General features: G+C 48.1%; 1 protein-coding gene across 2 annotated transcripts; it reads left to right on the top strand.

The window, feature by feature from the left end:
* The first annotated feature begins 2919 nt into the window (after nt 1-2919).
* Nucleotides 2920-23072, top strand: NT5DC2 (5'-nucleotidase domain containing 2). 2 transcript variants are annotated; one of them, XM_042823550.1, is made up of 13 exons: nt 2920-3184; nt 3961-4035; nt 5674-5729; nt 7441-7534; nt 11619-11747; nt 15017-15077; nt 15707-15809; nt 16216-16317; nt 17347-17428; nt 20550-20636; nt 21529-21693; nt 21914-21978; nt 22725-23072. In XM_042823550.1, the coding sequence occupies exons 1-13, from the start codon at nt 2945-2947 to the stop codon at nt 22984-22986; spliced, it is 1521 nt and encodes a 506-aa protein (XP_042679484.1). In that variant the 5' UTR covers nt 2920-2944; the 3' UTR covers nt 22987-23072. The 2 variants fall into 2 exon arrangements, with proteins under 2 accessions (XP_042679484.1, XP_042679485.1); XM_042823551.1 differs by having other exon boundaries at nt 2930-3184; nt 21529-21669.
* The last annotated feature ends 362 nt before the right edge of the window (nt 23073-23434 follow it).

The raw sequence follows: 23434 nt of genomic DNA, 5'->3' as shown, positions 1-23434 counted from the left end.
GGAACGTGGCCGTGCGCTCTGTCCGCCCCCTCCCGCGGGGTCCGTTGCTCTGTCCCGGCCGGGAGGAAAGCCGTTCTTTTTGCCCCATGTGCCTGTGTGCACAACGGGACCGTGGGCTTTGGGGCTGCGGCGGGTGGATCTCAGCTGCGTTAAGATCCGTAATAACGTGAAACAATAACTTGTGCGCCGTAAGGGCAGGGAACTTTTTTCCTGCAGATTTTTCGGCTCCTGGAGTTCCGAAGGGAAGCAGCGTGGACAGCTAGGAAGCGTCCCTTTGCCGTTGAATAGCTCTCTGTTCGCTTTCCTTCTCCAGCCCTTAGATAAACAAAAGCAGTCGGAGGGTCTGGAAGAGCCGTTTTGCGGTTCTGAGATGGGCAGCTTCTGTCACTGCCGCCTCCCCCGGCTCTGGCATAAAGCGTGAAGCCCTCGGTGAGCTTCGGAAGAGGAGTTGGCCGCAGGATGTGTGCTCCTGGTCCCAGCACAGCGTTACCTCCAGAGCTGGGTGCGAAATGGGGATGGGTGAGGGTTGGAGAGGAGGCACAATTGGCCCACCTTGGTTTTTGTTGCTGGTGGGACAACGGGACTGAGTTGGGCCTTTGTTCTCTGTAAGAGTGGTGTTAAAGCAAACGGCTGTGGCTGTGCCGTGAGCATCACCCATAAGGAATACATCCTCTGCTTCATGTGCTGCCTTCTCCCCTCTGCCCAAGGACGGGCACAGGTGTGTGTCGGAGGGGCCGTGCTGAGCAGGGCTGTCAGTGTTTGTGTATCTGAGGTGTGGAGGAAGGCTGATAAGGCACTGTTCCTAACGAGTCTCCAGAATCCTGCAGTCTAGGAAATGCACAATCCTGAAACACAGCGGATCTGGAAAACAAGTGAAGGTTTGGCTGTAAGGAAATGTGAATGTTCAATGTTTGCTCCCTAGTGCACGTAGCTACAATAGATACTTCTGGGGGAACTTTTGGAAGAACTTCCAACTTCTTACCTCTGTGTGATGAGTGTGGCTCAGAAGCACTGAGTTGGGTGGTCACACAGTTCTCCCTTTGCTCACACTTCCCGGGTGCAGTGCTGAATTAGCACTGCTGCCTCCTTCCTGATGAGTGCTTGGACAGAGAAGTTTGGATCATAGCTCAGTTTTGACAACTAAAGCTAGTTTTGATTTTAATTTTTTTTTTTTTTCTTGCTGTATCTTATTCAACCTGCCCAGCAACCCCTCTTTGCAGAGCAAAAAGCAAAAGCTGCTTTTCTTGTTGAAGAGGCATCCGCGCTGGGCTCTGCTCGGCTGGTAGGAGCAGCGGTGCAGCAGCAGTGCTGTGGATGCAGTCTCTGCAGGATGCTGCACGTCGGTGTTGATGCTGTGCCAGCCGAGCAGCAGCAGCAGCTCTTCTTTCTCCTCAGGGACTTGGAGACTGCCATGAGTTCGAGGCAGTGGGTGGCAGTGGGGATGGGAGGCCGTGGGTTTGTGTTGGTAGCAGCAGTGACAGAAAGCACAGCAAGGAGGGGAGCGTCTGTAAGGAGCGTGCCACTTGTGAGGCAATGATGAGAAAGCATTTTGGCTGGCATACACATCTTCCTTTGGCCTTTAGGAGGCCGGAGGGAACGCGCTGTGTAAGCTGGGGACAAAATGTCTGAGAGGAGGAGAGCTGTGTGGGGGAGTGGGCAGCCATGCAGCACTGCCCCTGCTCTCAGCGTGGCGTGGCACAGCCACTGCTCTGCTTCTGACCTGCCTTCATCCCCTTGCCTTACAAAATCACACCAGCTCCCGTGCCTTTTATTGGCTGCATTTTTGCAGCTGGCTTTATTTATTTATTTTTAAATCTAAGCAAGCCTCACTTCTCCTATAAAAGGAGCATCGTGCTGCTCGGACTGTCAGAACGTGTTGTCCCAAGCATCCTGAACGGTGAGTGTTGGTCTCTGTAGGGATATGGCAGCTGCAGCAGGGTGCGTTGGCTGTTACAATTCTCCTCCCTTTAGGAGAGGAAAGCAGGTCTGTGCTGCTTCTTTAGGTTGACACCTGCAAATGGGGGCATTCACCGAAAACACCCTTTGTAAATTCTCTAATTGTTCCAGGCAAAGTCTTAACTGAGAATGGCTGATGGCACTCTGATAATAGATTCAGATGAGATAGCGAGAAAGTCTTAAGGAACTGACATGGGTTCTTGCTAAAAGCCATAAGATAAGGTAGGAAGGGGAAAAAAGCGCTGCCTGCTGATGCTGGGTGGGATCAGGAAAACATCAGTGCTTTTGCCATCGTTCCAAGAGAACATTACCTGTCCTCGTGTGGCGGGAAATGTCTCCTTCCTCTCCGTTCCTCAGTGTGGATGTGATGAGGGATCCTGCTGTAGGGAGCGAGTCCTACTGCTCTTTCTTATCTTGCAAAGAGCAGCTCTCATGGAGTGGGAAGCATGGGCAGGGCCTGCTCCTGGCTCTGCTGGGCTCTCACAAGCAGCAGCCCTGTTCTGGAGTGACAAACCGCAGCAGCTGACCTGTTCCCACAGCTGTTTATCAGCAGAGCGCAGATTACTTCTTGCTATCAGCGTGACGCGCTCCCAGAGCGTGGGGTGTTTGGTGTTTGTTTTGTTTTAGGCTGTTTGTTTGTTTGTTGTTTATATAAATGTGTGTCTTTACGTGCATAGTTGGTGCTCGTACACAGCTGTGTTCCGTTCTGCTCCTAAAAAAGGAAATAAAGATGCCTGAGGGTGTCTGAAAGGCTGCTCTGTGGGGGCTGCCAGCCTCTGTGGGGAACAAATGCCCACAAGTCATTGGGGTGATGCAGGCACTCTGAGGAGGGGAGCTCTCCTGCTCACCTTGCTCAGGAAGGGAGGGCTGTGTGCTTCCCTGCTGTGCTCTGCAGCCCTGCTGGTCGGTGAGCTGTGCTGGGCTGCACATCTGCTGCTTCAGACCAGCAGGCCTGCTTTGCTCTGTGTAGGCTGGCAGAAGACTTGAAATGGTGGTGGTCCTCTCGGTTTCTGTAATCTCTGCCCCCTTCTCTTCTCTCTCAGATCTCCTTCCACCAGGAGTCTGCAATCTCCTCAACCCAGCAGCTATCTATGCCAACAACGAGATCAGCCTGGGAGATGTTGAGATATATGGCTTTGACTACGACTACACGTTAGCACAGTATTCTAACTTACTGCACTCCATGATTTTCAACACTGCCAGAGACATCCTCATAGAACAGTTCAAGGTAACGGTGCACTAAGGATTTCCCTTCAATTAATCATACTGATCTTTGCAGTGCCTCAGATGTGCTTGTCAAATGCAGCACTGTGCACATGTGGCACTGTTGGGTTTTTTTTTGTTGTTTTTTGTTTTAATTATTAACATAAATTTCACATTTCAGTCTTTGATTGCAGAACATTTTGTCTGTATCTGGAATTAATTTCCTGTTGAACAATTTACCAAGCTCTACATTCCTGAGGTTTTGTAAATACGGACTGGGAACTTCAGTCTGGAAATAAACTGCTGTCTTTTTCCTGACTGTGGAAGTCATGCCTGCGGACTTCCAGCTTTGTGATACACATCATGGATAAGCACTGGGCCAGCAGTGAAGGGGTGCAGGACGTGGCAGTGCAGATCAATGCGGGTGGATGCCTGGTAATGGGCCCCCTGTTTGCAGTAGGCTCTGTGCATTTTCTTCCAGTCATGTCTTCCTTTTTAGAGGGACCCTGCAGTGCCACTGCTCTGCCAGATGTGCACACTGAATGGAGCTTACTGGGAGTCCACACTGCCTGAACGGATTGGTTGGGGTTTTGTCAGTGTCCCTTAAACGAGAGCAGCAATCTGGGGGCTCCATTCATCTGCTTTTCTTTATTGAAGGGCAAAACAAAGTGCACGTGTCCCTCAGTTGGTTTATGCCTGGGGTGAGAGGACTGGTAGGCCTAAGCCAGCTCAGCAGGTGAAATGCTTTTGTTGATAATCAATGCCTGTGTCTCTTAAAAATATTGCTGTCTGTTTTCCTAGTATCCAGAAGGGCTTGGGAAGTATGACTACATTCCAGGGTTTGCCATACGCGGACTTCACTATGACGTACAAAAGGTAAAGCTGTACAAAGTTCAACCTCCTGGGCTTTGTCTTTCATTGTGTTGTATTTTGAGTGGAAATACTTTCTGCCAATGCTTGCAGTAACATCGATCAGCAGACTGTCAGTGAAATGCACAGTCCAGGTGGCTTCCATTGCATAGATTCTTCTTGTTTACAAATTGCAGGGCTGAGATGTCCTTTGTGTTTGCGTAGCCTGCAGCAGAATGGGCCAGGCTAGCAAAAGGTCTTTGGTAAACAGCTTTGCCAATTTAAAAAGTTAGTTATTTCCACAAACTAATTAATTAAAAACTTAGCTTGTTTGCTTGATCATTACTATTTTTTAGGAGATTTAAATCCTGTGTCTCCAGCAAGTACTTTCCAGGAGCAGAGGAGTTATGTCTTACCCTAATAATAGAAGTGACTTGTCAGGAAAATGCTTTAGGAAGCCTTCCCCAACCCCCCAACCCGAATAATAGGACTGCTTGGAAAAAGATCCAAACTACTTGAGATGCATGCTTCTTTGGAGTGCAGGCAAGCAGAGCACAAGCTTTAAACCTTTTCCAGTGCTTTGGACCCATTCCATGAAAGCCTGCTGCCTAGTGATGTCATCCGTGCAGCCAGGCGGTCAGGTGGGAGCAGTCTGTGAGAAACTCCGTGTTTAAATCTGTGGCTGATGTGTGGGGAAACACAGAGGCAGCTGGCCTGGCCAAGCAAAGTGCCCTTTCAGTAAGTACAGGGTGAGAACTGCCTTTTTTGGGGAGGATCAGACTTTGCAAAGCACATGAAGAACCGGGTAGTGCCTGTCTGAGTGAATGTTCTGGCAGGTTCACCTGCGATCCTCTGCCTGTGGGCACCACGCTGCTCCTGTGTGCTGTGTTGGTGGAACAGTGTGCCTGAGGGTTGTGAGTGCTCTGTGGAATGGGTTACCTTGCACTGTAGGAGCAGGACAAGGGATTCAAAGCTGTGTCCTGATTTTATTTGCAGAACGGTGCTGGGTTGGAACGCTTTCTGTGTGCTGAGAACTTGAGTTATGCTTTCAGGACGATGGATGGGCAGGAGGTGACTCGTGAATGAGGCAGTATAGAAAGCTCCAAGAGAGCTCTGATGCTACAAGCCTGGTGTGCTTGTGAGCATCCCAGCTTACGTGTGTGTTGGGGAGCAGGACAAGTGGTGAAGGAGTGCATTCCTGTGTAAGGGGGATGACTGGATGCAGCTGTGCTCCAAGGCAGAGCTTGCCCCCTTAGTTCTGCTTCAGATAAATGAGATGAGAAATTGATCTCCAGAGCACTCAAAGCCCCTTTGGAATGTGCGTGCTTCTGGAAGAGATAAGAGACTTTCTAAGTTACAGAAACATTGTCCTCTCCCTTTATCAGCTCCATCCCTGTCCACCCACTTGAGGGCATAGCAGGCAGTGGTGTTTTGGCTCACAGGAAGATGGGCCTTTGCCAGAGGGGCTTATAAAAAAAAAAAAAAATCACAGTGTTGCTAAGTGTGTGTAGAAGGGTGTAGCTTTAAGTACATAGATGTGGGATATTTGCATTGAATTCTATTTTCTAAACATAATTTGTTTAGAGTTTGAAACTTAAACGTGGTTTCGGTGTATACCTGCTGAGTTCTTATGGTAAATATCTGTCCTTCGTTCCCTTCTCACAGAGTCTTCTGATGAAGATCGATGCTTTCCATTATGTCCAGCTCGGGACAGCATATAGGTCTGTCAGTTCTGAACATTGTTTTCTAAATGCCTTTATATGCAGGTTGCTGTGTCTGAGTAACCACAATGCATGGTATATGGGCTTTTTTTCCCTTTGAGCAGAGCACAGTCTTGTCTGGCTTATCCTGTTTCCACTTGCTTCAGGTGCTTGCCAGGCATATAATTGCAGGGAGCTTTTTTTCTCAAGGATTTCAAGCCAAGTGTGTGGGAGGACCTGGAGCTTTTTGTAATACTTAATGATCCATCTGATCACGTCTTTGTGTGATCTGAGCTGCAGCCACGGCGTGCCTGTGCTCACACATGAGTAAACAGTACTCTCAGGGAAGGCCTCCACCACACGTGGTCCACGTTTGTGCCTATGTGTTCCAAGCAGCAGCACATCCCAGCTGCAGTATGCCTTGGCTTGTCACAAAGCTGAGAGGAGCGTGGTCTGGACGTGCAAATAAACTCAAAGCAGTGTCACTAATGCAATGATTCATCCGAATCTGGGCCTAGTGAGAGGCTGAGGTTGCCCTGTTTTTCCTTCTCTTCCACTGTTCTCTGAGTGTTGTGTTGCTGTAAGTGGCCAAACTGAGAGGAAAGGCATAAAGGGATTGCTTCCACGTGCTGTGTTCACAAAGGCACGAGGCTGGAAACTCAGAGAAGGCCCAGCAGCAGTGCAGAGTGGGACTGGTGCATCAGAAGTAGCAGTGCTTAGATATCTACAGCAGTGCTGCCGTAAATCTGTGTTGAATTTACTGAGCGTGGAAACCACTGGTTTCTATTTGAACTCAGCCCTTTTGCTGTTATGCTTCAATTACAGAAAATACTCTTAAGAATATTAAGAAGGGAATTTCATAACTAGAGAGAATTGGCTTCTTTGAGTGTTTTTTTTTGAGGGGGAGGGGATTGGTACTGCCACATGTTTTACTGTAGTTTTATAAAGAGATTTTTAGGAAAAAAAACCCACATTTAAGTGTTATTTCATAGTGTTCTTCTTGTAAGTATCCCTTGCATCTTTTTCCTAAACTGCCCTTTGCTTTTGAGGAAAACTTAGGCAACTTCTAGTTTCGTAGAGGTTGTACATTGATAGAATATGTAAGGAGAAATAGAAAGTCACTGACTGCTTGAGTAAACAGCCATCACAAATTGTGCAAGAGGCAAAGCCTCTGGCAGCCAGAAAATCTGTTAAGGTGCAGCTTGTAGCCCTGGCTGTGGTTACAGTATTTTGGGGCAAGAAGAACGATCCCTGTTGAATATTCTGTTAGCAAAGGGCTGGCTTTGCTCAGGAAAACTGAATGGGATGGAAATCCCATTTCAGAAAGCTCTTTCCCTCCACCTTCTCATTTAGTGGTGATAAATGTCATGGAAGCAACCTTTCCAAAGCTAGATTCCTGGTGCTGCTGAGAGTTGGGTGGTGGGGGCTGTTGGATGGAGCAGTCCCACAGCAGACTGATGGCATGTGGAGGGAAAACCTCTGTCTGAACTCTGCTGGAATGTGGATAAAGCCCCTCAATTAAGTTAAAGGAACAGGCAAGGTATTTGAAAAATGTCAGGGTAAGGTTTTATGTGAATCCAAAGGATCGTGTTCCTGTCAGGCTTGCTTTTGTGCAAGAAAAATGTGCGAGTCTTACAAACGAGCCTCTCTGTCTCTGCTTCCCTTTCTCTGTAGTTTGTAGCTCTGTGCAGACTGGTGATTATTGACACACTGTTTGCTGGTTTTTGTCCAGGGGGCTCAAACCAGTGCCTGATGAAGAGGTAATCGAACTCTATGGAGGTACACAGCACATCCCCCTGTATCAGATGAGCGACTTCTACGGCAAGGTATTGTAAGCTCTGTTAGTGGATAGGAAAACTCATCGTGTGAGCATATAAATGACCCCAGCCTCCCTTGGACTCAGGGAGCTGCAGTGTGTGTTTTTGTTTCAGTGAGAATTCGCCCCAGAGGTTATTTAGCAGTTTAACATGTGAAAGCCATCTGCAAAGCATTTCTGAACACCGGGGCTATTGGCCTGGAGCTGAATGGCTCTGGGAACTGATAGGAAGATGTTCGTTCTTGTTCTTTTGCCAAATCCTGCTCCCGAGCCACCAGGGCAGGCTGCAGGGATGGTGTTTGCAGTGGGGGAAGGGCTGTGTGGTGTCTATAGCAGCAGGGTGGCTGCAGTGTGGTCTGATTTGGTATAGGGTTTTCCTTTTTCTTTGTGAAAGGGATCCCTGCTACAAGCCTTCAGACCTCTTCAGTGACTTGTCTGCAGGGTTGGCATCTGTGATTGTTGTCTTTCAGGGGCAGAAAATCATACTGTCAAAGTAAAAGACTGAAGTAACGCCCATAGGATCTGTAGAGATCCTTTGGTTGCCTGAACTAGAGGAAGTTAGGAGAGAGATTTTCTTCCACAAATGCCTGATGTGGTTCTGTGGGCTAGCAGGGCCATTCACATCCCTTTCCCCCCAGGCTTGCTTTGTTTCTTGACCTTTGTTAGTTCAGTGGCCTACAGGGAAGCTGGAAGAAGAGCAGGCTTCCTCTACTAAATACCCCTCTGAGTCTGCAGTCTGAAGCCTCCAGCAATGCCACTGTTTGATTTCTCTCTCTTGGGAGCAATTACTCTGAGCAGTTGCATTCTGGATGAGTATATTCTCTGTTTATAGCTCAGCGTTGTTTCCAGTTTTGAAATATAATCTCTCTGTTTAGGATTTGATATCTGTGCATAAAGTGCACCCAGTTCTCCTCCTGCCATACCGCCCTCCTCACTCCTGGCAAACTGGGATGATTTAACTTCTTTTTAAATAGCCACAAGCGTGCAGTCTGCTTCAAGCTGTGAGCTTTTGCAGGACCAGGTGCCTTTCTGTGCTTTGCAGGTACCACAGCAGTTATGCGTTGTCTTTGGTCCTGTAGTTTGTGCTTGGCAGTCACACCGTGCTTCCACAAGTGGTCATTCCAAAAGGGGTTCAGGTTAGAGCGAGACCTGGAGTGCAAGAGCTGACTGTCATGTGCATCTCTGAGGCATTGTTAACACCAGGACAATGCCATCCCAACTGATGTCATAGCTTGCTGGCTTGGTCATTCCTGTCACTAGAGTTGGAAGGGAACCTTGCAGGTCATCTGGTCCAAATCCCTTGCAATGAACAGGGACACCTACAGGTAGATTAGGTTGCTCAGAGCCAAGTCCAGCCTGACCTTGAATTTCTCCAAGGACAAGGTAGACACTGCTTCTCTGGACAACCTCTGCCAGTGCTTCACCACCTTTATTTAAATAAAACCAAACCAAACCAAAACAACCCCTCCCAAAAAAAACCCACCTTTTTTCCTTAAACCCAATCTAAATCTCCCCTCTTTAGTTTGAAACCATTTCCCCTTGTCCTGTCACAACAGACCCAGCTAAAGAGTCTGTCCCCCTTTCTTACAGCCCCTTTGGGTACCGAATGGCCGCTCTCAGCTCTCCCCACAGCCTTCTCTTCTCCACCTGCACAGCCCCAGCTCTCAGCCTGTCCTCGTAGGGAGGTGCTCCATCCCTTGGGTCATTTGTGGTCCTCCTCTGGACATACTCCAACAGACCCACATCTCTCCTGTACTGAGGACTCCCCATCTGGACACAGCACTCCAGGTGAGGTGTCCCAGCACAGAGGGGCAGGATCAGCTCCCTGCCCTGCTGGCTGTGCTGCTTTGGATGCAGCCCAAGATACGGTTGGCTTTCTGGGCTGTGAGGGCACAGCGCCGGCTCACGTCCAGCTGCCATCCAACAGCACCCCAGGTCCTTTTCAGCAGAGCTGTGCTCCATCCTTACATCTCTCCCAGCTCATACTGGCAGGGGGGGTTGCCCACGCCCCAGGTGCCAGACCTTGCACTTGCACTTGTTGAACATCATGAAGTTCACCTGGGCCCACTGCTCAAGGAACAGCTGCATAGTCAGAGGTGAGAGACAGCAGGCATAAGACAAATTGTACTGATGTAACTGAAGCATGTTAGTATTCTCCATTAAGGCTTTTCTTGATCCTCTGTTGGCAGGTGCATGTGGATAGGTGCTGGCATCTCAACAGCTGCGGTAGGTAGGAACAGATCTTACCTAGGATCAGGCAGTGCAGCCTTTTACAGGCAGGACTTGTGTTAGTTAGCAATTAAGAAAGGTAGGGAACTTGTGAGCGTGGAAAAAGTGTACATGACAGTCTTTCTAAACCTGTGGTGCAGTTTTCATCTTGAATTATGTCAGGTTTTTTTTTTCTGATATAATGAGGCCATGGCTGCTAAAAGGAACCTTGCAGGGTAATGACTACAATTAACTGCAAGGTAGTTTGCAGTTAACGTTGAATGTTTAAATGTCTCATATAAGCTTCAGGTCTTCAGAGGTGGGGCAGGTAATTGCTCTGCTGAGTTCTGCTAAATCCTATACTTAGTGATTTGAATAGGAACTGCCTGTGTGCATCTCTCCTGCTTCTCTCCCAGAATCCCTTAACAGTTACGGGGAATGTTTGGGGAAAAGTTGTGATAGATACGAAATGTTGATGAAGGAATGGCATCAGGCTGTGCTGGGGAGATTCAGGTTGGATAATAGGAAAAAATTCTTCTCCAAAAGAGTGGTTGGGCATTGGAATGGGCTGCCCAGGGAGGTGGGGGAGTCACCATCCCTGGAGGTGCTTAAGGAGAGCATTGATGTAGTAACTGGGGCATGGTTTAATGGCCTTGGGTGATGGCTTGTTTGGACTAGATGATCTTAGAGGTCTTTTCCAACCTTAATGATTCTGTGATTGGACTTTATGATCTTTCCACCCTAAACAATTCTGTGAAGGAGGAAGGAAAAAAAAAAAAAAAAAAAAAAAGATGGGGACTATTTTCAGGAAATCTTGTTTTTCCTGCTAGGATAAATGCTCCTGTAGTAAAACCACATCCAAATGGACAAAAATCTGCTGAAAGGGTTCAGCAAATATTGTTTGGTAGCACTACCGTGCAATACGTAGCCCAGACCAAAGGGGGTCTGCTCCTCCTGTAGGTCAGCATGTCCTGTGCTGGATAGATGGGAACTGTGTAACCCTCAGCATGCCACCATAGCTTTTGGTCCCAGCAAAATGGTTTTTGTTGTTTCTTTGCCCTTCTGCATGTTCTGCCTTGCCCCCAGTTTGTGTTGCCTCAGTACTGCCTTCAGATCGTGCAGCACCAGTGCTGGCTGTCTCACCATGGCTGGTACGGACTGCATGGAAGGTGCTGTGGGTGTTGCATCCTGATGAGAAGGGTCATGTGTTTGGCACGAGGCAGCACGCTCCCTCTCACAGCTCCACTTGGAGTCCCTTCTGTGATCTCTTGGAGGCTGCTTTCATGTCTGTCTTTCACACAGCTCTAAAAAATGCCTTCTGACGTGGGCTGGTGTTACTCCAGAGAGCTGTGACTGCAGCCATCAGCCATGGGTTGCTCAAAGCTCACATGCACAGGCATGCCGTGACTGGGTTGCCAGGCACCTCTGGCAGCTGAGTTCATTGAGAAGACTGCTTCCAAATTGCTTTTCACATACAAGATCTTAATAGGTGTTCCCTTGGCAGATCTGGCATTTTGGTGACAATGATAAAAACTGGTTTCAGTTTACTGGTGAGACTCAGTAGAGTCTTCTGCTTTATTGTATGGGGTGGCTGATCTCTCTGGAGCCAAACTTGGCTGTTGATCTGCTGATAAGTGTATGGTTGATCTGCTATGGGAATAACAAATGTATGGGAGAGCTGCAGCCCTACCTAATGCAAGGTGAGTTACTGGCTCAGGATGTAATTGTTTGTTTCACCTACGTGCTTTTGTTGTCCCTTCCAAATGGTACTGGGTGATAAGTTTCCTTTTTTGAATTTGCATTTTCTTTTTTTTTTTTTTTCTTAAACATTTTTTTGTTCAATACATTTCTGTATTTTTATTTTTTTTTTTAATTTTGCTTTCTAGGGTCCTTCACTTAAACAGTTTATGGACATCTTCTCTCTTCCTGAAATGACGCTGCTCTCTTCAGTCATCGATTACTTCATAACTCATGGCATTGAGTTTGACCAGGTCCATCTTTACAAGGATATATCTGTAAGTGAAATGTCAGCAGCCCCATAGCTCGTACCACATCAGAGCTGCAAGCTCTTTTGCCTGTGAGCTTTGCAGTTCCCAAACCAAAGGGCCATCAGTGAGTAGTCCAATATGACTGTTACTGCCACTTTAGAGCTTTCTAGAACGTGTTAGGCCAGTGATTGCACTACAGAGTGGGTGTTGTTGTATGTATATCTTTAGTGGAAGTGTTTAGGCCAGTGAGGTTGAAGGTTCTCTGGGAAATATGCTATAAAGCTCAGTAAACATTTTCTAGCTCTGCAAACTGGTAAGCTCTGTCTTTCTGTTAACATCTTATTTTTCACAGAGGCTTGATCTGACCACATAGTTTACTTTAGACAGGGGTTGTCTTGAAAATCCTGCTCTGAAAATCCACCCCTTCACTTTGCATCTGCAGGGCAGGCTGATCCTCTTGGGGATGTTTCTCTGTGCATGCCTGGGACTTCTTTCAAGAGCTGGTTAGCCCAAGGTGCTGGTTGTGCCCACCAACTTCACTCTCAGCATTTGAAAGGTCTATGTAAGATTATCACCACTGCTGGGGGATACCATTTGACTTCTTGATTAATGCTGCAGATGAGGTGCAAGTGCTTGAAATTGCTCTCCTAGGTGGCATTTGTTGACAGATGATGTGTAGCCCCTGGTAGTCAAGCCTCATTTTGTGCTTTTCTCCACGGAGAAATGGTTTGGGGTTTGTACCTTGTGAGAATGTTATGTTCATCCTCTGGCAGCAGCCTGTACATACACTGTTCAGCCTTCTTGTGAGGGAAATGCTGCATCTGTGCTGCTGCTTCTGTGATAAGGATCCACCTTGTCAGCTTTGCTGCAGCCAAGGATTGCTGCCTGCGTTCTGACCTGCTGTTGGTGCTTGATAAGAGCAGGCCTGCCAGCTCCCCACAAGACCTGAACAGTTTTTGATTGTGGAGTGGGGAAAATGAAAAGAGGGAGCACAGCTGACTCCAGAGGTCTTCTATCAAGTGTCTTCTGAGTCTTCTCTTGAGGTCAGAAGTGATTTGTTTCTAGCTGAAAAGCAGGCTGGTAGTTGCCACAGCCTGATACAAACTGATACAGGCAGTTTGCTCAAGCCCTCAAACTCCCAAGTAATAATCCTGGCAATTTGCATCCTTTGCTGAAGGATGTGGTTGTTCCTGAAGGAGTGACTGAGATAGGCAGAGAAGTGAGACACGACAGAAAATCTGTGCCAATGCCTGAAATTTTTACTGAAAAGATGGCAGCTGATTTGTACTCATACCAGAGCAGCTTTTTTTTCTTTTTTGTACAGTGGCAATAAACATTTTTGCAAAATGAATCCCCCTGCAGTGCAAGCACAAAGAAATGATTTGTGGACATGAGCACAGAGACCCTTCCATGCCTGCACAGACAGATGTCCAAGCCTCATCTGCTACTGTATCTCAGGCTTGCAGTGAGTTAAAACATGTCTGAACCTGATACTCTGCTATATTTCTTGGTGGTGACCCTAATTGCAGCGTGGTGTGTTTGGGAGGGAGCACCAGAGGCACTGAGTCAAAAGGGCAGTCCCTAAGGCAGCAGTAAAGGCTGAAGCAGATGTGTCAGTCTGTGCTCCTGACGTACCAGTTTGGCTCCTTCATCTTGGAGAGTGACAAAGCTTTCCTTGGAAGGAATTTTTAAGTCCTGCAGAAAATGCACAGCTCTTCCATTGCTCCTTTTGACATTGCTGTTGGGATGGGGAAGAGTGCCTTGGAATCTCTTTCTGCTCTGCAAATGTGGTTTTGACGCAAATGCCAGGCATTGCTTGCTTTTAATGCCAGTGCTGGTCAAGATGAAGTTGTTTTCTTGTTAGTGCTCTCACTTTATAGCTCAATAGGGCAGTCTCTTGGGGAATTAGATGTGTCCACTGCTGCCCTTTTGCAATTGAGATCCAGATAGTGAAAGGAGACTCCTCAAACTTTACTTTGAAGAGGTGCCTCCTCCACTTTCATTGTCCCCCTTTTACACTTAAGCTGTAAACTCAGGTTCTCTCCCAGGTTAGAAGGTAATTAATTTTAGGCTGACTAGCAAGTTTCACCTGCATGGCAGTGAGACTGTAGTGACTGTATGGTGTTGTGTGCATGTGTCCCCCCAGCAATGGCAGTGGTGAGTGTGGCCATGCAGTCTGAAATCCCAGAGTTACACGTAGTGCAGCAGTGATTTAAGTGTCCTGGAGAAAGGCAGCCTTCGTTTACCAATCCAAATTGTCATGGATGAAAACAGTACCTTTAAACATGCACAAACACTGCTAAATATGTTTGGAAATGGCCATGTGTATTTGGCACGTGTCATTGGATGGAGACTTGTGAGAAATCTTAGTTGGGTGTGTCCAGAAATGCATTGCATCTTGTCCTCTTGCCTGGAAAATAGAGGATATTTGGATACTCTTAACAACATTGTTTTAGCTTGCTTTCCTCTTGAAAATTGGGCAGCTCTGTTTTGGCAAACAAGCAAACCCAACCCACCATCACTCCTATAGGATGCTTCTGTGCCCAATGCCTACCTGGGGCCCTAAACTAAAGCCTTGTGGAACCTCATCAGTGACTGTTCACAAGCCTGATGGAACCCCGTTTACTGTAACCCTTTAAGCCTGATCTGCCAGTCATTTATTCACCCATCATGTTATTGTTTTGTCTAGCTGCATGCTGAGCATCTTGTCCAGAAGGGTACTGTGAGAGACAGTACCAAAAGTCCAAAAAGATTTCATCAGCTGGCTTCCCTTGGTCGGTTAGGTGGGTAACCTCATCGTAAAAGGAAGTTGAGTTTGTTAAGCAGGACTTTTCCCTTGTCAGCCTGTGTTGACTGTGACCAGTGACTCTGTTTTCAAGTGTTTTCCAGTAATTCCCAACCAAATCTCCAGAATTTTGCTGGTCACTGAGATGACACTGATAAACCTGTAATCATCAGGGCCTTCTTTCTTGCCCTTCCTGAAAACCGGGCAACATTCTCCAGTTTTCAGCTGAATGAAACCTCCCCAGGCTCCCAAGATCTGTTCCCAAATGGGAAGATTTTGAGGTTTCTCTCTTTATTATGTCAGCTTTACTATACTCACTGTGTTCTTTTCACCATGTGAGTAAGCCTTACTCAGCAAGATCCTCTCTGCTGATACCAAGCAGTAAGTCTTCATTCAGCAAGAAGCCAGGGAGTGTCATTAGTGTGTTCCTCCTCGATGGTTGCAACAGGCTGGCAAGCAGGAATGCCATTCGTTAAACTGAGACTTTTTTTTTCCCTGTCCCTTTCTTCAGGATGCTATCAGAGATGTGCACGTGAAAGGAGTGATGTACAAATGGATTGAAAAAGATATGGGTGAGTTGAGCAGAGCTCTGCTGCAAAATCTGTTTTTATGTGTCCTGTGCTATGTGGCATTCTGCAAAAAATTGCTGCATGGATCCTACACGAAGTCTTGGCTGTGGCATGCCTAAAGGCAGCCAAGGGTTAGAATGGCATTAGGACCAGGTGATATTTAGGGTCTGATGGAGGATCATGTTCTAATGGAGGAAACAGCTACATCGTTGCTTTTGTGTCTGTTTTCCTTCTGCCTTTAAGTAAGGGTTGGCAGTTCCTGCATAGTGTGAACATTGCGCAGGCACTGCCTGGGAAGGCTGAGGAGGCTTCCTTCCATTCATAATGGAAAGAAGCTCTTAATATGATCATGGAGCAGCTATGACTTTCTATTTGGGATCAGCCCTCTTTCTTGCCAGCCTTTTCAGTTCCTCAGGCTCTTTCGTTCCTCCAGATGGGATTGATGAGGATGAGGAAGGCCATTTTATCACCATAGTGGTTCACTACCTGTCCTGTCTGAGATGGATCCAACTTGGTCCTTTTGCCACACCTGTTGGTTTAGGGATCAGGTTTGATTCTGTTTGATTTTAAGGAAATGTGTTCATGACTTCTGTCAGCGTTTCTTGATTGTTGTCTGTTTTATTCCAATTTAGAGCAGTATATTCTGCATGGTGATGAAATCTACGCTGTCCTGAACAGACTGGTAAACCACAAGAAGAAACTCTTCCTCATTACAAACAGTCCCTTTAGCTTTGTGTGAGTACCATTAGTACATATCCAAGCTAGAGAGCTTTGTGGCTGTAGTGATGAGAGGCCACTGTGGGGACCAGTTGTGAACATGGCACCCTGCTGCTCTTTCTACACCATGGGCTTTCACTTCTCCAAGAAGCTACGAGGCTGTGTCTGGCCACAATGTTATTACAGAGCTGCCACTTTGAATTGCTTCTCTGGACTTCCTATGTAACTAGAGAAGGGTGGGATGCCTGGAATTGGTCTAAGTGTTGCATCAGCCCTGCCTGCAATCAGGCAGCCTTGTGAGACTCTGGAAAATATTGTGCTTTCTTCGTTGTTGCTGAAATGAGGGTAGTTTCAGGACAGACCGTTGGGAAGATGTAGCATTGGGTGAAAACGCTCTGTTAACTTTGCTGTTTCTTTCTCCCAGGGACAAAGGAATGAAACACATGGTTGGCAAGAACTGGCGGGATTTATTCGACATGGTCATTGTGCAAGCTGACAAACCCAACTTCTTCACTGACCGGCGAAAGTAGGTGCCCCAGTGCACTGCTGTAGTGTTGTGTGGGGGCCCCAGGTTTTATGCCCTGCTGTTTGGAGTGCACAGCTTCTCCTACCCTCCTGAAGAGCAGTTTATGGTTTTCTGTGTGTAACTTAAATCCACTATGCCACTAACCTTCCAGTGCTGTCTCAGGTACTTTCTGAGGCTTTTGTCTTGATCAACAAAAAAAAAACAACCAATCTGGGAATAAGTATCTTATGGGTAATGCCAACAGAAAGCGTGTTCCTAAAATTAGCTACCTTAAACCTCCAGAGTTATTTCATGGCCTGGGCTTAACTTAGATTTTAGAGGTATTAGTGTGCTTCAATCTTTAGAAAGAAAAGAGAAGTGGAATGGTATGTATGACAGCTGGCTGTTTCTTGGCAGTAGGTCTTGAGAGAGTGCCAACATAATTCTTTTTCCTGTTCCTGAAAGCAAGTATCTGTGGTTTTAGTTACTGAGTATGATGGTGTTTTGTAACTGGTAGCTCTGGAAACCTTGGTACGTGGCAGCTGGGTTTTGTGATCAGATAGGAGATGTCAAGGGACCAGACGACAGGCAGACCACTGTGCTCGCTTTGCATTTTTGTTTGTTGGTTTGGGGAACTTGTGCCTGCTTTGTTGCCTCTGTTTGTGACTGATCAAGGATATATTCTATATTCAGCCCTCTAGGGAGTCAACTGTTCTTTCCTCTTCCTTCTCCCACCCCCCAGACCACTTCAGCATAACTGGGAGTAAATCTGTATACTGAGCTGACTTGATAACATTTCTCTCCACTGGATGTGGGTGAAGTGTCATAAGGATGTGGACTGGAGCTGTAATGACCTGGGTCTTTTGGAGATAAAAATGTATGACTGCGTGGTGCCTGAGGGCCTTTCACGTAATGAGCCAGTGAAATGAACAGGGTTCTGACATATGGAAATGAGTTTTCTGATCTGAATGTTGTAGTTGCTGGGCAACAGTCACTAAAAATCAAAAGAAATTGAATTTTCTCCCTCTGTTTTGTTTTTTTTTTTCCTAGACCTTTTAGAAAACTGGATGATAATGGCTCACTGCAATGGGACAAAATAAACCAGCTGGAGAAAGGAAAGATCTACAAAGAGGTAAAGTGACCTGGCTGCATAATGGAGATGAAAGGAGTCTAAAATGCTGGGGACTTACAGTACACCTGCACACTGGAAAAGCCTGGAGATAGAAGACTTCTGTCAGGCAGAGTGGATGCTTTGACAGATAATTGTGGGTGTTTGAAAAGTGAAAAATGGATCCTTGAAAAGAGCATCTGTAATGGAGGTAGAGAGCAATTGCAAGGAGGCATGCCCTAGGCTCTGTGTGCTGTGGTGGCTGGTGGCAGCCAGGCTTGTCTTCTGGCCATGTGCAGAGAGCTCTCACTTGGCCAGTATGACACTGCTCCCCTAAATGCTTTCATTTGGCACCTTGTGGAGCTCTCATTAGGATTTGCAAGCTTCTGTAAAGTCTTTCAGATGTGTGTGTTAGGATCAAGGGTGGTCTTGTACATCAGAAAGCCCTGCCAAGGTCCGCTGTGCCTGTTAGCATATGGCAAACCAGCCTCTAAGCTGTGAGAGATGGTCCATGCCATGTGTAGAAGAGGCTGTGTTCTTGGCAACTGCAGCTTGTTACAGTTGCAGGAGGCAGAGCTGAAACAAGCTGTGACAGCTGCCTGCTGAGAAAACCAGTCTGCATCTCTGAAACGATTTCCTATGCAGCTCCACGTGCTGAGCTCCACGTGCTGGCGATGCTGCAGAATGGCACATAGCTGGAGGAATGTATTTCACCCAGCCCAACTGGACGGAGGGAGGGTCCCCAGGGCAGGAGCAGGGCTTTCTGCTCAGGAGGATCTGTGCTGAGTTCGCTCTTCCAGGCTGAGATTTTCCCCACTGCTGTCCAGTTTGTGTGAAAAGTGGGAAGAAGGGGAACCTGCCCTGCGCGTGTAGCTTTTCTGATGTCCCAGTCCTGAAAACCTTTGCCCTTAAGGGGGTCCTAAGAGTGTGATTGTCCAGAACTGCCTGCAGTCTGATGTTTGTGCAGAGCTATCCCACATCTCACGCCAAGTTGTTTGCCGCAAGAATGGGAAAGATGGCATGAAGCTGTCTGGCTTAGTTGTGTTGTTGCCTCAGTCTCTTTTGGCTGCACTTTTCTATAAAACTGAAGGTTTTTTAGCAACAGCAAAGACTGCTTAGCACTTTTTGGAAAGGACGATCTTCCTAAGTGAGGAGAGGTTTCACATTCAGGTGGTTCATGGAGGAGGAAAAAGGGTGATCAGAAAGGGTCCAAAACCTGGCTCTTCCCTTCCCGAAAGATGTGGGTATCCAAAGGCCCTGGTAAACTTGCTGCCTTGTGGTGTTCTTGCAGCTGATCTGTCCCCTGAGATAAAGTGGCCTCTGTCATTAGGACCGTTTGTTCCTGGTTTTGTGAGCTGTTGGATCCCACGGGAAGAATATGTTAGTGAGATTGCAGTCAAGTAGCTGTGCCCTGACCTGCAGTGGAAAAGTAGGTTGTGTCCTGGAGTGCTGTTCAGAAGCCTCTGGCTTGTACAGTGGGGCTGTCAAAGCACTGTGCTGCTGCACTCTGCCAGGAGCTTGGAGCTGGGAACATGCAGGTGGAGCCCATAGAAAGTCTTTTTCTTGTGGGCAAGCTTTCTCAGTTGGTTAGCAGCTCCTTCAGAAGAAGAGCAGCTCGGGCATGCTGAGTTTAATTCTGCTCTTGATCACCTACATCTTGTGGCCACAGATTGCTGAACCAAATGAGTGCTGCACTGGGGAAAGGAAAAGATGAGAGAAGAAAGTGGGGTGTGGGGGTCCTCTCTTGTCCCATTGGAGAGTCCCTCTCCCCCATCACATTAATCTCACTGCATGGGGATTGTTGCCTAAGTGTGGTTCTTGGGATGTAACAGTGTATTATGGAGGTAGTCCATCCCATCTCCAGCATTTATGGTTTCTCTCACAGCATGCTTCTTCCTGGCAAGTGTCCCTCACCATGGATCTTGCTGTGCCAGCACACTCCTGCAGGCTCCTGAGGTGCCTTGTTCTGTCCCCTGGTTCACAGCTGTAGGGCACTTGTGTGATCTTAAGGACTCTGCACTAGGAAGTTCAAATGATGGCCCTCCAATCCTGCCTATTGTCTCTCTCCTTTCTGAAAAACATGGACTTTTCTGTTTGTGGCTCCTCCAAGCTCCTTCTCCAGGTCTGTGAGTTGAGGAGAGGAAGTCCCAGAAATGCAGAGGCCTGCCAGCCTTCACTCAGCAGTGAACAGTAGAACAGTAGGCATGCTGCCTGGCAGCAGAGATGGGCACGGGCTGGAGGTATTGCTGCTGAGCAGCCTGCAGGTTGGTGTGGCTGCTGGTGCTGGCACATCAGTCTGCTGGCACTGATGGGGCCTTTTGCTTTCCTAGTGGGTTTTGTTTCCGTTGTGACTCATGTGGAAAACTTGTGTGGAGATGGGAATCCCTAAAGTCTCCTCTGTGTGCTGGCAGGATGTTTGGAAAGCATTGAAAGCAGCTTTAGCTGGTGCTTTGTGGGTTAGTTTGTTTTCACTTAGCTGTGAGTCTGCCCAAGCTGCTTGGCTTCGTGGGTGGGGTAAGCAATTGCTGTGAACGCCTGGGTTTATGTGCTTCGGCAGTCGGTGATCTGAGAACAGCCTCAAGTGCTCCTTTCTGACATCCTTGCTTGCTCATCTTGCCTCCCAGTCATCCTCTGAGGTGAAATCTTTGTCTTCTGAGCCCAGGGCACTTTGCCTGCCTTCTGTCCACCATTCAGCTTTTCTCATCTCTAAGCTTCTTCTGGTCTCATTCTCTTTTTGTCTTTGTCTCTTCTTTTTTCATCTTTTTTTCCCATCTCTAAGCTTCCTTTGTTGTCCATGTGCTCCCTTTGACTTGCTGTGCCCTAGGGCACAGGACTTCCTGACTTGCTTAATGGGGTATAAAGAGCTTCTAGCTTTTTCTGCAGCCTGAGGAAGGCCAAGAGTTGTACAGGGAGTTGTCACATGGGAAGTGGAAGTGAGGTAAGACAGAGAAGGATGGAAGCCTTTGAATTGGGATGGTGGATGAGTGATGAGGTTAACATCTGAGAGTGCTCACATCTGCATGCCATGGTACAGTGACACATCCAGCTGTGTTGACAGTGCTGGTGAGGTGGCTGCCCCGTTCCACACACTGAGGATGAAGATGTCTGGCCTGTACTCACTTTCCCATTCTCCTTTTACCTGCAGGGTAATCTCTTTGATTTTCTGAGGCTGACAGGTTGGCGTGGATCCAAGGTGCTCTACTTTGGTGACCATCTGTACAGTGATCTTGCGGTGAGTAAAAAGCTGTGCGTGCTGCTTCTGTGTTTCCCATAGCAGGACTTTGAGTGATGAGCACTGTGGTACATCAGCAGGATCTGTCTGTGTCCAGGCTGAGCATTTTGGGCAGTCAGTCATCCAGGAGGTGTGTGTGGCCAGACTTCTGCACATCTGGCATCTTGGTGTATTTCAGAGTGAATCCCTGCTGCTGCTACACAAGCCCAAATTGTCCCAGAATGCCTAAAGCTGCTTTGGAGAGGGGGGAAGCCTAAAAGCAGATGATAGCAAGGTTGGAACATGCTTGTTAGAGTGCTGCTGAAGTGAGGAGTGAAGCAGAACAACCTGGTTACCTCCTGTGGTAACCGGAGAGCATCAGAGAGGCAGTGCTGTGGTCCTGTTGAAGGAGGAGGTGGTGCTGTGGCTGCTGAAGGACAGGAAATGGCTGAGGAGGGAATGCAGCAAGGCGGCAGCAAGCTGGTATGACTTGTGGTCGTGTTGGTCTGTAAAGCAGGGCCCTGCTCTGAGCATTCAGGTCTCAGCATACTTGCTTGGTGCTCTGTAGGCTGTGGCTTTTGGGATGCTTCCTGGACGTAACATCCCACTCTGCTGTCACGCAGAAGGAAGCAGTGCAGAAAGGACACCTGAGATACTTTCTGCCAGTGAAGAATGACTGCTGGTCTGTGAACTTGAGAGCAGTTCATGTGGAGCTCACATTTCTAGATGCTGCTTGTAGCTGGTCCTGGTGGCTGGGAGATAGGAGTTATGGTGTGACCCAGAACGGACTGTTAGGATGGCTGTCCCCTGAGGATCTGCAATGGGAACAGACCACTTTCCAAGAAAATGGGGTTGTGTTTGGCTTTCAGTCTTCATGTTGAACTCACAGTTGTTTTTTCACCCTGACCTCCAGGACCTCATGCTGCGTCACGGCTGGAGGACTGGAGCCATAGTCCCTGAACTGGAGACAGAGATTCGGATCATAAACACAGAGCAGTACATGCACTCCCTGACCTGGCAGCAGGCTCTGACGGGGCTGTTGGAAAGGATGCAGGTAAAGAGCTCCTGTCTGAGCAGGGTATGTAACGTGCCTTCTTCCGAGTCTGAGACTTAGGACTGGTGTAGGAATCAGAGGATATCATAATTTTCCCATGTTCTGAAAATCTTATTCTCCTCAAACAAAGTTGCATGGGCCTCACAGATTTGTGAGTTATGTGAAACCCCTGAGGGTGTTGGAGGGGACTGGAGGTGTGGCTTACAGGGCTGATGTGACCTGGCAGTTGCTGTTGTCTCTGCAGATGTATCAGGATGCGGAGTCAAAGCAAGTACTGCTGGAATGGATGAAGGAGCGGCAGGAGATCAGGTCAGTGCATTGCTATGCTTGCTTATGGGCTCTCGGGGGCTCTCAGGTCTGCACTGAGCCTATTTGGTAACCTGTTTTGTGGAAGGTGTTGCTGCAGCTCTTGGCTTACGGCCCTCCCTGCTGCCTCGTGTCTGTGTTGGGCTGCAGCAGTGCAGTCCTGCAGCAGGAGAGGTTGGACAGCGTGAACGCAGGTTGGGAAAGGAGTGGTGGTGGTGTCAGCCTGTGCCAGAAGGGCCTGTGGGCTGACTGCTGTGACTCCTGGCACTGCAGGCACTGCAAGTAGGTCCCCACCTCTAGCAGGAATAGCTGGGAGGAAGGCAGTGTGGTCTCAGTGCACAAGGGAGGTCTTCCTCAGGCCTCAGTGGGAGGCTGATCCTGAAATATCCTGTGGGAGTGGAAGGCAAACTTTGGGGAGTTGCAAAACTTTGGGGAGGAACCTGGGGTCACACCACTGGACCTGGGAGGTCTGCTGTGAGCTGGAAAGGCATGGATTCTTATCTGAGTTGGCAAAATTCATGTTGGGCCCAAGAGGGCTTTGCCTGCTGGGGCCTCTGTTGTTTTGCAGTAATTGCCAAACTGCCAGTTGCCAAATTCTGATGAGCATAGCTGTTGTGAGAGTCTTCTGGGAAGCCTGGGAGGCTGTGGAGCACCTGGAGTGCAGATGGCACTCACAGTGGCTCTCTCTGGGCAGAGATTGAGCCTGAGAAGTGCCTTTGTCCTACAGAACTCCATTTTTTTCCCCTCAGGTCGCTGACAAAGAACCTATTCAACCCCCAGTTTGGAAGCATCTTCCGCACCTTCCACAACCCCACGTACTTCTCACGCCGGCTGGTGCGGTTCTCTGATATCTACATGGCATCCATCAGTTGCCTGCTGAACTACGATGTCAATTTCACCTTCTACCCACGGCGCACCCCTCTGCAGCATGAGGCCCCACTCTGGATGGATCAGCTCTGCACAGGCTGCATGAAAACCCCCTTCCTGGAGGAGATGGTGCACATTCGGTGAAGGGCCAGCTATTCCAGCCAACTGAGTGAGTCTGTGCGTGTGGCCAGCAGCACCTCTGTGTACCACTAAAGGATGTTTGACACTTATGTTCAGGTGTAGATCGTGTGTTTGCTGCTCCCTGCTTTATGCCTAGAGAGGCACAGAATCGGAGTCCTGAGCTGCTGGGGCACGGGGAGCAGAACCTGTGTGAGCTGTGACTAGTGCTGGCTGCACGAGCTGTCCTTGGGGAGAAGGACTGGCAGTGCCAGGTGCTTGCTGCTGGGGGCAGGGAGTAGAAAGGGACGGTGCTGCCTCCTGCAGAGGAGGAAAGGTGATGAACATAGAATCATAGCATTGCTCAGTTTGGAAAAGACCTTCAAGGTAATCAAGTCCAACCTCAGTCTAATCCTACTACCCCCACTCCAACAAGCCTCTGCTAAATCATGTTCCTGAGCACCATGTCCAAACG

This window comes from Centrocercus urophasianus, unplaced genomic scaffold, assembly GCF_019232065.1.
Source record: "Centrocercus urophasianus isolate 14NV4802_14NV808 unplaced genomic scaffold, USGS_Curo_1.0 seq_22, whole genome shotgun sequence".
Taxonomy (NCBI): Eukaryota; Metazoa; Chordata; class Aves; order Galliformes; family Phasianidae; genus Centrocercus; species Centrocercus urophasianus.
This window is presented reverse-complemented; position numbering and strand designations above follow the sequence as displayed.

What these genes read in the sequence shown, in the direction of transcription:
- NT5DC2 (XM_042823550.1), top strand. Translation starts at nt 2,945, where the DNA reads ATGGTGGTGGTCCTCTCGGTTTCTGTAATCTCTGCCCCCTTCTCTTCT. An exon ending in TGAGCGACTTCTACGGCAAG is followed by an intron (nt 7,535 to 11,618) that starts GTATTGTAAGCT and finishes TTTGCTTTCTAG; the next exon opens with GGTCCTTCACTTAAACAGTT. An exon ending in ATCTGTACAGTGATCTTGCG is followed by an intron (nt 20,637 to 21,528) that starts GTGAGTAAAAAG and finishes CCTGACCTCCAG; the next exon opens with GACCTCATGCTGCGTCACGG.